Genomic DNA, 14,508 nt, shown 5'->3' with positions numbered 1-14,508 from the left:
AACATGTTTTGCTCTGGACAGAGTCGTGGTGTTGTGTCAGATTTCATTCATCATTCTCTCAACTATGTGGAAATTCCTCAGTAGCAGTTTTTTTTGACAGGGAACTTACGAGCAGAGAGCTGTTGGCTATTTTGCAAAGCTCATCAGCTAAACAAAATCCATGCAATTAAATAAAAATAAACCCCAGTTTGTGGTTCTTCCTTGTCAATGACCTGACACCTAACAGGTCAGGCTGATGGGGGCGCTGCAGTCTATATCTCTTCTTCTCTCTCCTTTCTGAGGAGAAAATTAAAACAAAGTAGCCTCATGGGAAACACAGTCATGTTTTTTTTTGTTCCTGGAGTTAGTTTTAGTTTGAATCTTAGACTCCCCCCCTACCCCCCTCTTCCCGCCTTGACTCTCACAGCTCAAAGCACCAACTAACTTCCCACACCAACCGCCTTTGATGAAAAACACACTGCACTAACCTCCAAAAACTTTCTCTGTGGGCCTTTTTGCTGTCAACATCACATTTTTTTGCATGACACCGTGGAATGTTCCCACCGTGTATTTTAGTGCAGTGGATCCCAGGAAGTTGCCTTTAAAGATGTGTCTTTGCTGTCAGAGACATTTCATCAGAGTCGCAGCAGTTTCTCCTCAGTGGAAATGGCCGTAATTACACGTAGTTTTGCTCCTCATTATCTGTCCTGTCCCATCAAGAAAACACAGAGAGAGAAAGAGAGAGAGAGAGAGAGAGAGAGAGGGAGCTTTTCCTCTCAGGCCCCGAGGGGACTGTGACAGCCCTTATAGCCCCCTTAGTCCCGCCCACCCCCTTCTTCCCTATCTCAGCCATTTACATACAAAAAAACACAGAACATAAGTCACGGAAAAGGAAAATCATGCCAAAATAAGACATGGACAGTTTATTGGGGGTGGATTAACAGCGGAGTGATGCGCAGGAGCCTCGCGGGAGCGCCGTGTCGGCCGTGGGAAGTAGTTTAGACAGGGAGAGAAAAGTCAATGCAAACTGTTGTGTTTGTGAACAGGTTGAGGGAAAAGTTTTTTGTTTCCCCCCCCCCCCCCCCCCCCGGGGGTCAGAATCCTGCAGCTGCGGATGTGCTTTCGGGAATTCGGCAAACATGTAAGTTTTCTGGTGCCAACTCTGCACGCGCCTACATGCCCAGTGGGCCATTTTTTTTTTTTTTTTTTTTTTGGTATCTTTGCTCTTTGCCGACGACCACTGAGGTGTTGTGTTTGTCGTTTGTCGGCTGTGTTCTGCGTGGCTCTCCAGGTGGCTGCGGGGTGGACGTGAAGCCGCAAAGGCGCAGATCTCGCCCGCAATGTAACTCAGACAAAGGACCAAAAAAAAAACAAACCAAAAAAAAAAAACACAACAACGGCGTGAAACAACAATGGCTCACAGTGAGAGGAAGAATGCGGCCGTGTTCCGCAGCGTCTCCTTCAAGAAGTTGGGCTCTTGGAGCGGCGAGCAGCAGGAGCAGCAGCAACAGCAGCAGCAGCAGCAGCAGCACAAATCAGAGGATCCGCAGGCAGCAGCGGCCGGCGTCGCCCTTCCCACGGAGCGTCATGTCAGCGCGTCGAGAAAAGTTTCCAAGATCTCCTCCACCGCAGCCGGCCTCCCGACCGCAGAGCCGAAGAGAGCCTCCTCCGCGCCTCTCTCCTCCATTTCTCCATCCATCCGCCAGCTCACCGAGAGGTTCGCCAGCGGCACCGGGACGCGCGTAGCTGCACCGGCGGGAGACGGAGCAGCAGCAGCAGCGGCGGCGGCAGCAGCAGCAGCGGTGACGCGGGCCAGCAGCACTTTCCCCCGGCCCAGGTGCCCCAGGCGAGGGGGGTCTCCCGCTCGCAAGTCCCTCCACGAGGACAGCGGAGCTTTGCGGGACTGCAACCCGAGCAACAAAGTGCAAAAGTTTCACTCGGGCACGGACTCGGTGTCGGGCTCGGACTCGGAGTGGAGGCGCCGCCGCCACAAACGCATTTCTCGATGTTTATCGACCGACAGCGGCAGCGACTCGGGTAAGAAGAGAGATTATTCACACAGCAGTGATACCAGAAAGACCGAGGAGGAAGACGAGGACGAGGAGGAGGAGGAGGAGGAGGAGGATGTCGCCGCCACTAGCAGACGGGTTCCTTCGCCCTGCAAGTCTCACAGGAGTTTCCACTCACTCACACACCACTGCGACTTTATTCCCCTGCACTCTGACAAGTGGCCCAGCGTCACCAAAATCAGACAGATCTTCGACGAGAGACAGAGGAGCGGAGCGTCCGCGCAGCAGGCAGACTCTTGCGAGAGTTTGAAGTCACCCGAGCCGAGGCGCAGCGAAAGTGCCTCCTCCTTACCTCGCAGCTCACCCCATGAAGCCTGCAGCCTCTCGCTGCAGGGCAAGAAGAGCATAGCAGACAGAGCACAGGACAGAGAAGACAGCGCTCTCGGAGAGGATTTTTGTTATGGAATGGACTTGAATCCCAAAGCTGTCTGCCAGGGTTACTCAGAGGACCGGGAGGCAGCAATAGCGGAGAGCCAGAGTGCGCACACAAACAACTTTTCTGGCGGAACGTCTCTGCCGGCCGGTAGCAGTCGCAGTTGCGCGGGGGTTAGTCACTACCAGAGGATTAACACATCTCCAATCAGATCTCAGAGTCCCAGCTCTGGGGCACAGGCTCCCCCGAGGACCCTCAGGACAATCGGGTTGACATCTGACCCCTGCTCTGACCTTCGACCCCCTGCTACTTCATCTCTGAGTCGGCCGGAGAGCCCAGACACCACCTCCTGCCTCTCCTCCCCTCGACGGCCGACAGTGAGGGAGAGAAGGGATAGACAGGGGGTCGGGCTGCCCAGGGATAGTTTACATTCCTCACATAGCTCCTCTAGAGCGCCAGCCCCCACCTCCTCCTCTCCCTCCTCTGCTTCCACTCCAGATAAAGCCATTACCTCCTGCTCCTCCGCCATAGCTCCCTCCGCTGAACCGACAGCCCCAGCCAGAGTTGCTTCACCCCACAGTGCCCGCTGGAGGTTAAGCTCCGGGGACGAAGAGGAGGAGTGCGGCCGGAAAAGAAAGGAAAGTAGTGGAGGTAGTTTAAGTGTTTCCTCCGGCCCTGCCTCCTCTATCCCTAGCATATTCATAGAGAGGAGTGCCAAAGAGCGAGCAGGCAGCTACTTATCCTCCAGTAAGAATGGGTGGTTGGGCACTAAGGGCATTGGCAGGTCTTCAGGCAGTGACGACGATAGCCCAAGTTCTTTAGGCCCACACGGTCGAGAGGCTGTGCGTCGCCGCTCGTTGAGAAAGAAGAAGAAAGCCAGCGGAGCGTCTCTTACGGCAGGCCGTGATGATTACAATGATGATCATGGTGGCGAATCAGATGACAGCGACAGTGACAGCCTGACTATGGAGCACATAGAGAGGCAACACCAGCAGAGCGCAGGAGGAGAATTTGCAGGGACGAGACCTCGGAGTCACTCAGTGAGGGAACCCGGTAGTCACACTCACAGGGCCAGAGTGCAGCAATGGGAGCGCATCTTCTCACCAGCGACATCCTCAATGCTTCCGGGTCTGTCACGGGTGTCAAAGGTCAACATCCCCTCGTTCCTCTCCAGCCCTGTTGGTTCGCGTTGCAGCAGCCGATACTCCAGCACGGAGACGCTGAAGAATGAGGACCAGGCCAAGCGTCCAGCAAACAGCAGATTGACGTCGTCCTCCGTGCTTAGTAAAACATACCATGGGAACTTCACCATGTACCGTTCTCCAAGTTTTGGCCACGGGGACAACTTCTCACGCACACCTTTGCGGGTGAGACCCAAGATCGTCCCTACTGTCGCGCCAATGCCTAACGCGCTTGCCAGAGAAGCTAGTGTGTCTGCAGGTGTCCGGGCAAGTGAGTCCATGGCAGGCAGAGCTGGAGGGGTTGCTGACGTCGACAAAAATCGAATATCCTTGTCCAACCCTGACATCACCTCAGAAACAATGTCACTTCTGAGCTTTTTGAAATCTGACTTATCTGAACTCAAGGTGCGGAAAACAAGTGGAGACAAATCAGGGGTGGTGGAAGGCTCTGCGGTGTACAAGATGGGGTCACGTACCCATGGTGGAACTCTTTCATCTTCTGGCCGTCGACCGTCGCTGAAGGACTTGACTGCCACCCTGAGGCGCACAAAGTCTTTCACTCATTCGGACAAACCCTCACAAACTGTTAGATGCTACTTGACTGGTGGCTCTACAAAGAGAAGTGCCTCTGAGCAGCAGCTGGATCTAGAGGACACAAAGGATGGAGGGCCGGTGACGGTGGCAGACAGAGAAGTAGAAAGTGATGGGGGGGGTTTTAGGGTTGGCAGAAGGCGGCGATTCAGGGATTATAGGTTCGATGATGATGACAATGACGACGAGGTGATATCTCCATTCCACGAGAGGTATGTGCAGGAGGCCCGGCAGGTTATCCGAGACATCTGTCAGATGAGCAGCAGAGAAGACGACGACGCAGATTTGAGCAGAACCGATGACAACTCGCAGGATGAATGTTTCCTTGTCGCAAAAGCAAACGCCTTGGAGGGGGAGAAGGCAGGACTGAGCACTGGGGATGAGGCGAGGACAGATCAAGAGGCTGAGTTTAAGAGCACAAAAGACAGGGATAAACATGAGAGGGAGAGAGAGAACAGAGAGAGGGAGAGGAGCAAGAGGGATGGACAAAGTATGCAGCTGGAAAAGCTAAACAGCAGGGGCACAGACTTCGGGGAGAAGGTAAAGAGACAGAGCAGAGAGTCGGAGAGAGTGCTACTTCAGGGTGACTCGGAGGAAAACATGTTCTACGACCGTTCCGTGGATGAGCTTTCAGGCCACGAGTCCAGTTTAACGGATGAAGGAATCGTGACCGAGCCAGAGATGGGCCCCAACGATGCCTCTGAGAAGTCATTCCTTGGGTCAGCAGGGATTAATTTAGGGTCAAAGGTCGGCAGAGATGTTCATGGACAGCCTGTAACCGCATGGAAGCAATCAGCCCTCCACGACATTAAGAAGCAGAGTGAAGATATCACAGAGGACACTGTGAATGGTCCAAATTGTCTGAACGAAGTCGGCGGCGCACTTCCTGCTTTGCTGGATCCGCTGGATACGTATGCGGCCGACAGGGACGCCGTCATCATGGAGCTGAGCAGCTCAGGCGACATCAGCGATGTCAACACCCACAGCGATGATGTCAACACCAACAGCGCCCCACCTCAGAGGTCAGCGGGCACTGCAGGGGGAGGCGGTGGGGTCGAGGCCCCTGTGACTCCAAGCGCTAACAGGAGAAGGCGTAAATTTGCCCCTCATGGCAACAGCGGCGGCAACAACAGTGGCGGCACAGGTGGGGATTCTCTGAATGGCAATAATTCAGAGTCAACAATGGAAGCGGCTGGAAACGGAGAGTCAACAGTCTACCGCTCCCTGAGTGACCCAATGCCTCAGCGCTGCTGCACGGCAGCCGAAGAGGGGAACAGCAATTTTTCCTCTGTGGACAGCAACCTGCTGGGATCTTTATCCGTCAAAGGAGGCGGGGGCCCTCCAGAGGCCCCTTTGCCGGAGTACAAGGGCAGCATGGCAAGTGACCTGTCAGTATACAGTGACAGCAGCCTTCGTGATGATGCTCCTCCAGACTACAGCGGGATGATACAGAGCATCATAGCAGAGCCGGGCGCGATGGACAGACTGATGGCGGAAGACCACGGAAGTGGCAAGACTCCCAAGAAGAAGTCTTTCAGTGATCCCAGTCGCCGCAGCGATACCCCTCTGCTTCTGCAGAGTGACCCTCAGTTCAAAGGTCAAATGAGCAGCAGCAGCACTCAGCCAATTTGTGAACTGGATCTGTCTGGCCAGATCCCGCCCTCCAGCAGCGAGCCAATCCTGAGTGAACAGAGAGACGAAGTGTGGGTGCCTGATGGCGAGCCTGCTCACCCACTATTGCTGCCAAAGCAGCAGCTCCACCCAGACAGCGCCAATCTTGGCCGAAAGGGCCGTTCCAAATCGGAATGCACCCCCCACAGCGATAACCTCGACGATGACACGGCTGAGCAAGGTCGAGACGAGAGGGAAAGACTGAACTTTGAGAGCAAACTTGCGGGGGTCCTCTCCCCTCGCATGGTCCGCCGGCCCGGCAGGAAGCGTCCCAACAGACTGGCCCAGTTTTTCTCTCACGAGGACCCGTTAGAGTCCCCTGAACCAGGTTCAGAGGCACAAGAGGGTCAAGGCTCCCGAAACAACCTCACGCCTCCTCTGTTACTTCCGCCACTGCAGTCGGCCCTCAGGTCCAGACCCAAGCACATCCGCCATGCCAGTGAGCCCACAAGTTTCATCCCCATCTCACCGCCCCCACTGCTGCAGCCGGTAAAGGAAGCCGACTGTCTTTCGACCCAGTCCGCAACCCAGCAGCCGACCTTAGGGAAGCCTCTGGGGGAAGAGGCGCCGTCTTTAGAGGATGTCACCCAGAAATATATTCTGGACCTGAACACTGAGAGGGATGCTGAGGGCCCAGATACCCTGGCTGCAGCCAGGGACAGTGCTCCAGTGTCCGGCGTTCCGGAGAGGACCAGTGACACCAGTACAAGTGGAATTACAGAAGTCGGTCCACAGAAGAAGTGCCCTGAGGACACTGCTGCAACGGCTCCCACACAGAAGACCAAACCACGAGTGGTGAGTCCAAATTCTTTTTTTTTAAATTCTAATTTGTAGGTCTGTCCAGTGGTGATGATCATAAAGCTGCATATTTAGTTCTGCAATGTACACTATATGCTTGTTGTGTGTTTGGAACTATATTCTTTTGCATGCAACAGAGGAAGATGGCTGGCAGACTTTTAAAAACAACTAAAGGGGAACCCGGAGGCAACAGTTGCCTGTTCGCCTTTGGGTTCCCCAAAGATGGATGATTGCATGTACCTTTGTCTGAGCCATGACTCACGCGGTTAATTTCAGAGCACTCGGCAGCGGTGCCGCAATACAGAAGCCATTAGTGGCTGGGCAGTGTTAAACAAACACAGGAGGATGTTATTAGTTTGATGAAACAAATTGTACACAATGAGCACGATGCGGCAAACCAAGGGCTGCCGAGTGTCTGTCTGTGTACACGACACGTGTTTGTTTAACTTAATATTGACTGTCGTCGAGGCCAGCATGGTGAACTCAGCGAGAGAGGGACGTAATAAACAGCTATTGGAAAGGCAAGGTGAGATCAGCGAGAGCTTGAATCGGGAGTGACTCAACATTGGCAAAGAGGGATGAAGAAAGTAAAAAATAGCCCCAGACAGGAGGCTTGCAATTATTCCGGCTCTTTAATTCGGTCACGCATGCTTTTTGTGCGGCGCTTTGCTCGTTTGCCGCTGGAAGTGTTTTACTCATTGCTGAACGCCGCCTCGAAATCCACTCTCTCTCTCTTTCCCTACGAAACCTGCTTTGACTTTGTCGTCGCCATTGTGATTGTTATTATTTCTGTGCCTATTGTCCACTGGCTGCTGCAGCGGCATTTGAAGCGGCTGGCCAATGACCTCCTTCCCCCCACCCCCTCTCAACCCCGACCAGGAAATGGTTTCAGAGAAATAGGAAGTTGTTGCAGTTGCTAAAGTGTTTGATGATGTCGAGCCACGCAGGCCTGGTGTGCGCGTGCGCGCGTGTGTGTGTGTACTCCGTTCTGCTAACTGAACTGTTTGATTCGGACCTATTGCCCATCATTCTTTTCCATGTATTTTTGTGTAATTGCGATTGCCAGTGTTTTTTAATTTACCAGTGGCTCATTTTTAAGTGTCTTGCCAACACGTGGCAACACAAAGGTTTTAATCTTTGTGTTGGAGGCATCTGCAACCAGGACAATGTGACGATAGGAACTAAAGACAGGAGTATAAATCTTGTCTTCCGGAATTTTCTCCCTCCGCCAATACTTCCACCCCATCCCCCTGTTTTTTTTTTTTTGTACCTCCCCAGCATTCCTCCTCGGTGTTATTTCTTTTATTCCCCCCTCTCTTTCTCTCTCTCTCTCTCGCTGGCTTTCTGGCTCTCTCTCTCTGTCTGTGGAACATTGCAGCGAAGTGAGGTCATAACGTTTGTCTCGGTGTGAGGCTGGCTGCCGAGCCAAATGTCAGGTAAGAAAGGGGAAAGAGACGCAGAGACTGGCAAAAAATAGAACTGTGGGTTGGGACTGAACCCTCAAACGGCCCAAAAGAAGGGCGAGCAGGATTAAAATAGAAGTGGAGCGAGGAAGTTTTTTTGTGGAGGGGGAGAATGTCGCTGTAAGTGTGTTGTGATTTAGCACAGCGTTCATAGCCGTCCAGTTCAACTTCCACTCGTTTGTTTTGTTTCCTTTCTAATGCCAACAGTCTTTTTTTTTTTTTAAATAAATATTTTTTTCCTTAAATGTTCCACTGAGAGTAAAACAAATCATTTGTCACGCAAGTATAAGCTCCGCCCTGCAGTGTGTGTATCCAATAGTCGTCTTCAAATATAGTTTGGCCATTCAGTAAAAACAGGAATGAATCATCATGCGTCTTTCCCCCCCGTGCAGTGTGAGTAGTTTTCACTGTAGCAGGCAGCAGGAATGTAGCCCATCAATTCTTCCAAAGTTGTGTAATCATCTCATACTTCCCCCAAAGAGATGAAGACTTCCGGTTGTGTTGTCATCCTCAAGTATGAAGTGTGTCTATTTGATGCTGGCTTTACATACAGAAATTAACTGTAGGATTCTAATTATCAAATAAAAAAAAATAAAAAACACCTCAAAATCAGAAAGCAAACAAGACCAAGTTTATGTCTTTTATGGTTCATCTTCATCAGTCAAATTCAAGTCAGAATTCTTGGAACTCAGTCAATCACTCCGATAAGCATTTGATCAAACAGGTTGCGCTATGAAGTTGGTAGGAGATGGCACAAGAACCGAGCAGATGTTCCGCACCCTGCTCTGTGAGGACTGCACCTTAAAGCAGAGTGTTTACAGCCTCAGATTTATAGGTGACTTAATTTTATTGGGCCACCCACTCGGAATCTCATACTCTCCCCTCCGACCAGGCTTTGGCTCAGGTTTCTCCTCGGTTTGTCGAGGATGAACTGTAAAGTAAAGAGTGAAGGATTCTAAAGTGGTGAGATCAGTTTCTTTTGGCTCGCGAGTTGCTTGAAAGGTTCCATAGAATTCCCATTTTACCGATCCGGAACGTTTGGTCCTTCGTTTACAGCTTCCTGATAAAACTGTTGCTCCCTTGGACCTTCCACATTTGGAAATGTTTTGGAGGGCAAGACCTGAAAAGGGGGGTGTTTGGGATGAACAGTGCCCTTAGTGACATCCCAAAGCGCTCACTTTCTTTCAATTGGTATTCATAGTGAGTTCATGACAGGCTGGAGATGTTGCTGAAAGGAATTCTTCAGAGTATGGGACCTTTTAGAATTTCTGTTTGATGGGTGCTTTTGTAATATTTACTAAAAGTGAGGTTTTTTGTAGCAGACATGCTTCATTTTCTCATTTTACATGGGCAAAGCATGGCAGTTGTTTTAAAATAGGATAAACTGATAAGCTAATAAATACATCAATTGGTTTCCGTTGAAGCAAGAGGCGCAAACCTTGAACTTCCTGATTCGCTTTGCAGTTTTTTTTCTCTTCACTCTTTGTAGATATTTTGGGATCAATGGACAGGAAGCAGCTTATCCCTTTGAGATAAAGGACACGGCGTCCGCGTGGAGACACACACACACACACACACGCGCGCACAGACACAAGGTGCCCAGTTCTCTGCTCTTTTATCAGTCAGAGGCCAAGTGGGATGTGCAGAGGTTGGGATGCAGAGGTGGCTGGAGATGAAGGACGATGTTGGGACCTGCTGAAGGTCCCTGCATAGATGAGACAGGACGATGAAAAGGAAGAGGTCAGATGAATCAGAGGAGCCAAAGGTCACGCAGCGGAACTCTGAGGTCGGTGACTGTGGTGGAAGCTCAGCTCTTCAGGCCTCCATCAAAGGCCTTGGATGGGTGGATGACTTTTTGGGAAATGTAGCATGCTTGTTGTTTTGTTTTTTTTTCTTTCTTTGCATCCTCGTAGCTCTTAGACTGAACAGATTGAGTGCAACAAGCGTTAGGGCCCAAAGAGACTAAAAAGGAAACTGCAACTGCCCCTGCTGGTGTTTGCTATGGTTTCTGTTCCTATGCGGTGAGGGTCTCAAGAGAGCAGGAGAACTTTGGACAGAAAACATCCCCCCTCCAGCTCCAGCTCCAGCCTCAGCCCCAGCCATCCCAGCCCTCCACTCAACTAGAAAAAAAAAATGTTTTGGCTCCCTCAGCCTCTCTCCGCCGTGTTGCTCTTGGTCCAGGCACAACAAAAATGTTTTGTGTTCCTGTGAGTTAGCGCATGTTGGAGAGGAAGGTTTAAGGCGCTAGCGACAGAGGAGCCCTTTTCGGTAGCCAACGAGCCGACTGTTGCGTGTACAGTGTACTGAGTGAAGTGCAGCGGCGTCATTCGCTGTTGAGGGAACCGTAGAACTTTCCTCTTCATCAAACTCCTTGCAGGATTTCTCTGCAGCTGAGGTTCCAATTGGCATGAATTGTTTTCCAGGGCCAAAACAATTCATGCTAATTCATTGAAGCAGGGGCCTAGGCCATGCCGTATTCTGATTGGCCCGATAGTTTTATTAGGAATTTGCTTTGTAGGAGGCAGCCCTCTGTTACAAGTAGCGAAGGTCATTTAAAAGTCTTTTAACAACTTTTATGGTTTGTTTGTTATTTGCTGAGCTGTTAAGATGCAAAAAAAGATCTTTGTGCGACACGATTGCTTTCCTCCCTGCTGCTTCATTTCTATTTCATTCACCCATAGTATTTGCAGAAGTCTACAGCAGCACCACTCTCATGACTGAGCTGTAAATATTTACCCCGGAGCCAGCCGCTGGCCACTTTAGCTCCTTGACAACAGAGTCTGTGCCACACGTTTTTAGCCTTCCACGGCAGTTTGATCACTCCACTCTGAAATCTAGATCATCCAATTTTTATCCCAAGCAGTCAGTCCTGAAAACCTTGGTGGGTTTTGTAACGATTCAGCTACGTTCACATACGAAAAGGTGGGTGTGTGAGTGCTTTGAAAACTAAAGACGAAGACCGGGGACAGGAAGCTACTCAGTTTCAAACAGTTGCTTTAAATTAGTGTGGCAGTTTTCTCATATTTTCATATAAGTAAAGAACAAGAAACAACACGGTGGAAAACATTGTTTTGCTTTACTCCAGACTGGTCTTCAGCTAGCCACAGCCAGGGAGGTGGCACAATGCTAATGTAGCGTGGCAGCGGCCTGAGCTGGAAGATGGATGGTGGTTGGCCCACCTAAGTTTTGTGTGGACCGTGGAAATGCTTTTAATGGGCTTCATAGATGCACTTGTGAAATCCAAAAGAGTGTTTAGGACACAATTCAGGTCAACAGACTTTACCTGTTATCAAACAATTGCTAATCTAATTCACTCTTGTTGGCTCTACGACGCAGTGTAAAGTTGCACCATGCTGTTTAATTTCACCTAATTTGAAGTTTGCAAAAACTTTTGTGCCGTCAACAACAATACATGTGAAATCTTGTGTCTTTCGCCTTCGTCACCATCTGGTTCTCACAGTGGTGAGGCCGGTGGGGGGGCTGGTGGTGGTGGTGGTGGGGGTCTCTGGGAAAACAGCCGTGCATGTCTTTCCTGCCCCTGGTCAACGACTTCTCCAATACGCTTTGAAAAATCTTTAACTTTGCCTTTTAAGGATGCAGCATTTTCCTTTTTTTCCCTTTTTTTTTCTTTGAAAGCGACTGCAGCGGACCAGGAGAAGCCGGCGACAGTTTGAACCTGTCAGCCTCGGCCGCTGGCCTTTTCTTCTTTTTATCTTCTCCGCTGGCTCTCTCCTCTCTGACTGTTGCTGACTCTCTGGCTCCGTGGATCCACCCAGTGTAATTACAGAGCTGCAGGCTTATGTAAGGAAAGCCTCCTCTGAAGCAGCACTTTCTAGCAGAGCTGCTATTTCAGCTTTTTTTGTGTGTGCAGCAGACAACAGAGTTTCTTTCTCTTTCTTCCAGCATTGTACGAGGAGCTAAAGTGCGTTTGTTTCCGAGCCTGCGATTGGGCTGAATAACGATTGTTAACATTTGAATGCGCCCGCCAGTCGGCGTACTTGGGTGCGGTTGATCGTCTGCTTGGGTTTTTGTGTCGGTCTTGTCCCTCCCTGTAGTTTTCTGTCTGACTCGAGCATCTGGAGCGCACGTGGCGAGGATGTGCTGTCATATATAGACGCTGCTAATTGATGTCCCGTGGGTTCAACAGCCACTCTAATAAATAAGTTGCAAAATACTGAGAGCGGTTCAAAGAGGTCTTCCAAAGACAACAACAGCTGCACGCACTTCAGCTTCCGTCGGCCTCGTTGGCGCCGGGGAGCCTGATGGCCACTTGATTTTATACATTGGTGTGAATTGCCTTGTCATTCTGCATAGGGTTGACACAGTGAGTGATTGATTGGTGCCGTTTCTGATGGCGCTGCTTTGAAAAATTCCCCCCCAAAAAATCCATGAAATGATTTGAAATATTTATTTGAAAAATAGAAGAACGTGTCCCAGGAAAAAGACTTTCCTGTGCTGTCACATCCAATATTAGCCAATCGGATTTCTGTGCCAGATTGTAAAAATCTAATGCTTCCTATTGTTGGACTGGTTAACGCCTGGCTTGCATCAGCAGAACTGGACTCCTCCCACTCCCCAATTCACTCCCCGATCCTCCTGAAATGTGTCGTGCATCCGTGACACCTATTTCTTGTACAGTACTTACGTGAAATACCCACAAAGCAAATCACCACAAAAATACAACGTATACAACAAAACACAACTCAACCATCAGGAAAGAAATGACATCAGACATGTAATGTGCTATACAAAGCAACACAACAAGAACAAAAACTCCCCATTGAACGTCGGAATAATAAAATATATCGATAAAATTGTATGTTTTCGACTCACCATAATGGGATCATTGTGACACTCGCTCTACGGTGGATAAAGACAACGCTGTGCACAATAATAATTATTATCATTATGCATTCATCTGTGCTTATGGGCTCGCTGGAGGTTTTTTATGAGCTCATCTCTCTGAACTGAACCTCGGTCGGTCGGTCGGTCGCACAATGGCCTCGACTGTGCGCCACTGCATAACGTCTAGCATAGCATATTTCGCAGCGTGGTCGGGCACACACACACACACACACACACACTCTCTCAGACAGGGTCTCGGCCTCCGTCCGTGGGCTGTTCGGACATTTCCCATTAATCGTCTTCCGTCATCCAGAGAAACATGACAGAAACACCAGAAGCACTTGTCTTCTTCTTCTTCTTTCTCTTTTTGTTCTTCTTCTTCCTTCTGCCTCATGGCGTCGGTCCGCCGGTTCGGTTCGTGCTCCAGCTGCCAGCTGAGAAGCTCTCGCCTCAATGGGAGCGAAGGCAGGAGCCGGAAGTGTCGGAGCGTCGTGCCCGAGTGGCTGCTGGGATCTCGGATCAAGGCTCAGGGAGAGGAGGGACGCGGTTGGGGAACGGCGGCGATGGCGGCGGCGGCGGCGGCAGCTGGAGCCTCCTCAGCAGGTCCTCAGGCAGGTGGTTTCCTGTTTGCCGTTTTATTTCGATTGTAGACCTCAACTTTTTATTGTAGTGTTTTGTCGTAACGTTGCTGCTGAGTCAGAGGTCCGAGGTCAGAGGTGTTGGCATTGTATTAGGCTGCATTCACATGAACATGGGTATTCAAAACAGTGCTTTTCTTCCCCTGCTGTTTAGCCTTTTATGCTCATCAACTGATTTATAGAAGCTGTGTTTTGAAGGTGAAGATTTACACAAAACTCTTATGCAGGAAACTGTTTTTTTTCTTTTATTTTTTTGGGATGAAAGCCAGATTAATGTCCAGCCGCCTGGATCAGTGTGAGGAGGTTCAGAACCCTCAGACTTCATTTTCCCGCGAGTCTTCAACTTTACACTAGTGTGACACAGCGAAGCAGCTCAGCCGGCACTGACTTGTTGCCGCTGCTGTTGTTATTCGCCAGACTCCCTCTAATTGCTGTGACGTGTGCGTGACAGCCTGCACATGTGGACGTGATGTGATCATTTTAAAATGACGTCTGTGCGTCCAGGGATATTTTTTAGTTTTTATGCTTGGTTGGGAGAAGAACACGCGCTCGGACAGAAAACAAGGTCGACCCCGAATGTCTCCGTTATGAACGCAGAAAATGCCCAGTTGAATCCTCCTCTCTGTGGATGACATCATCGTATCGATTCGTCTCGTGTGGCAACATCCGTTTTCTTACAGTCACTGAACGCACCTTTGTCTTCTGCAGTGATGCTTCAGTGCAGCAGCTCAGACTGAAACTTTGCTGCCGCACTGATTTCAATACTTTGCTGCCCGTGAGCAGTGAATGGTCGTCCTGATCTCAAAGTTCAGCCGTGGGCTCTGGATATCTGCCTTCACTCGGCAGACACGTGCTTCCATCCAGACTTGTGTTTTATTTTTTTCCAGTCAACTTTGCCAG

At 50.2% G+C, this 14,508-nt stretch overlaps 1 protein-coding gene across 2 annotated transcripts in view; it reads left to right on the top strand.

Annotated features, from left to right (window-relative positions):
- The first annotated feature begins 113 nt into the window (after positions 1–113).
- arhgef17 (Rho guanine nucleotide exchange factor (GEF) 17) overlaps positions 114–14,508 on the top strand; it is a 50,805-nt gene continuing 36,410 nt past the window's right edge. The window contains exons 1-2 of one of the 2 annotated variants that reach the window (XM_076049916.1): positions 114–1,120; positions 1,271–6,659. In XM_076049916.1, coding sequence (XP_075906031.1) covers positions 1,392–6,659 — 5,268 coding nt within the window. In that variant the 5' untranslated portion in view covers positions 114–1,120; positions 1,271–1,391. Of the gene's footprint in view, positions 6,660–14,508 lie in introns of both variants that reach the window. The other variant, XM_076049917.1, reaches the window with a different exon arrangement.

The sequence above is a fragment of the Nelusetta ayraudi genome, unplaced genomic scaffold, assembly GCF_046127955.1.
Source record: "Nelusetta ayraudi isolate G7.1 ecotype Tasmania unplaced genomic scaffold, CSIRO-AGI_Nayr_v1 ptg000120l, whole genome shotgun sequence".
In the NCBI taxonomy this organism is placed as follows: Eukaryota; Metazoa; Chordata; class Actinopteri; order Tetraodontiformes; family Monacanthidae; genus Nelusetta; species Nelusetta ayraudi.
This window is presented reverse-complemented; position numbering and strand designations above follow the sequence as displayed.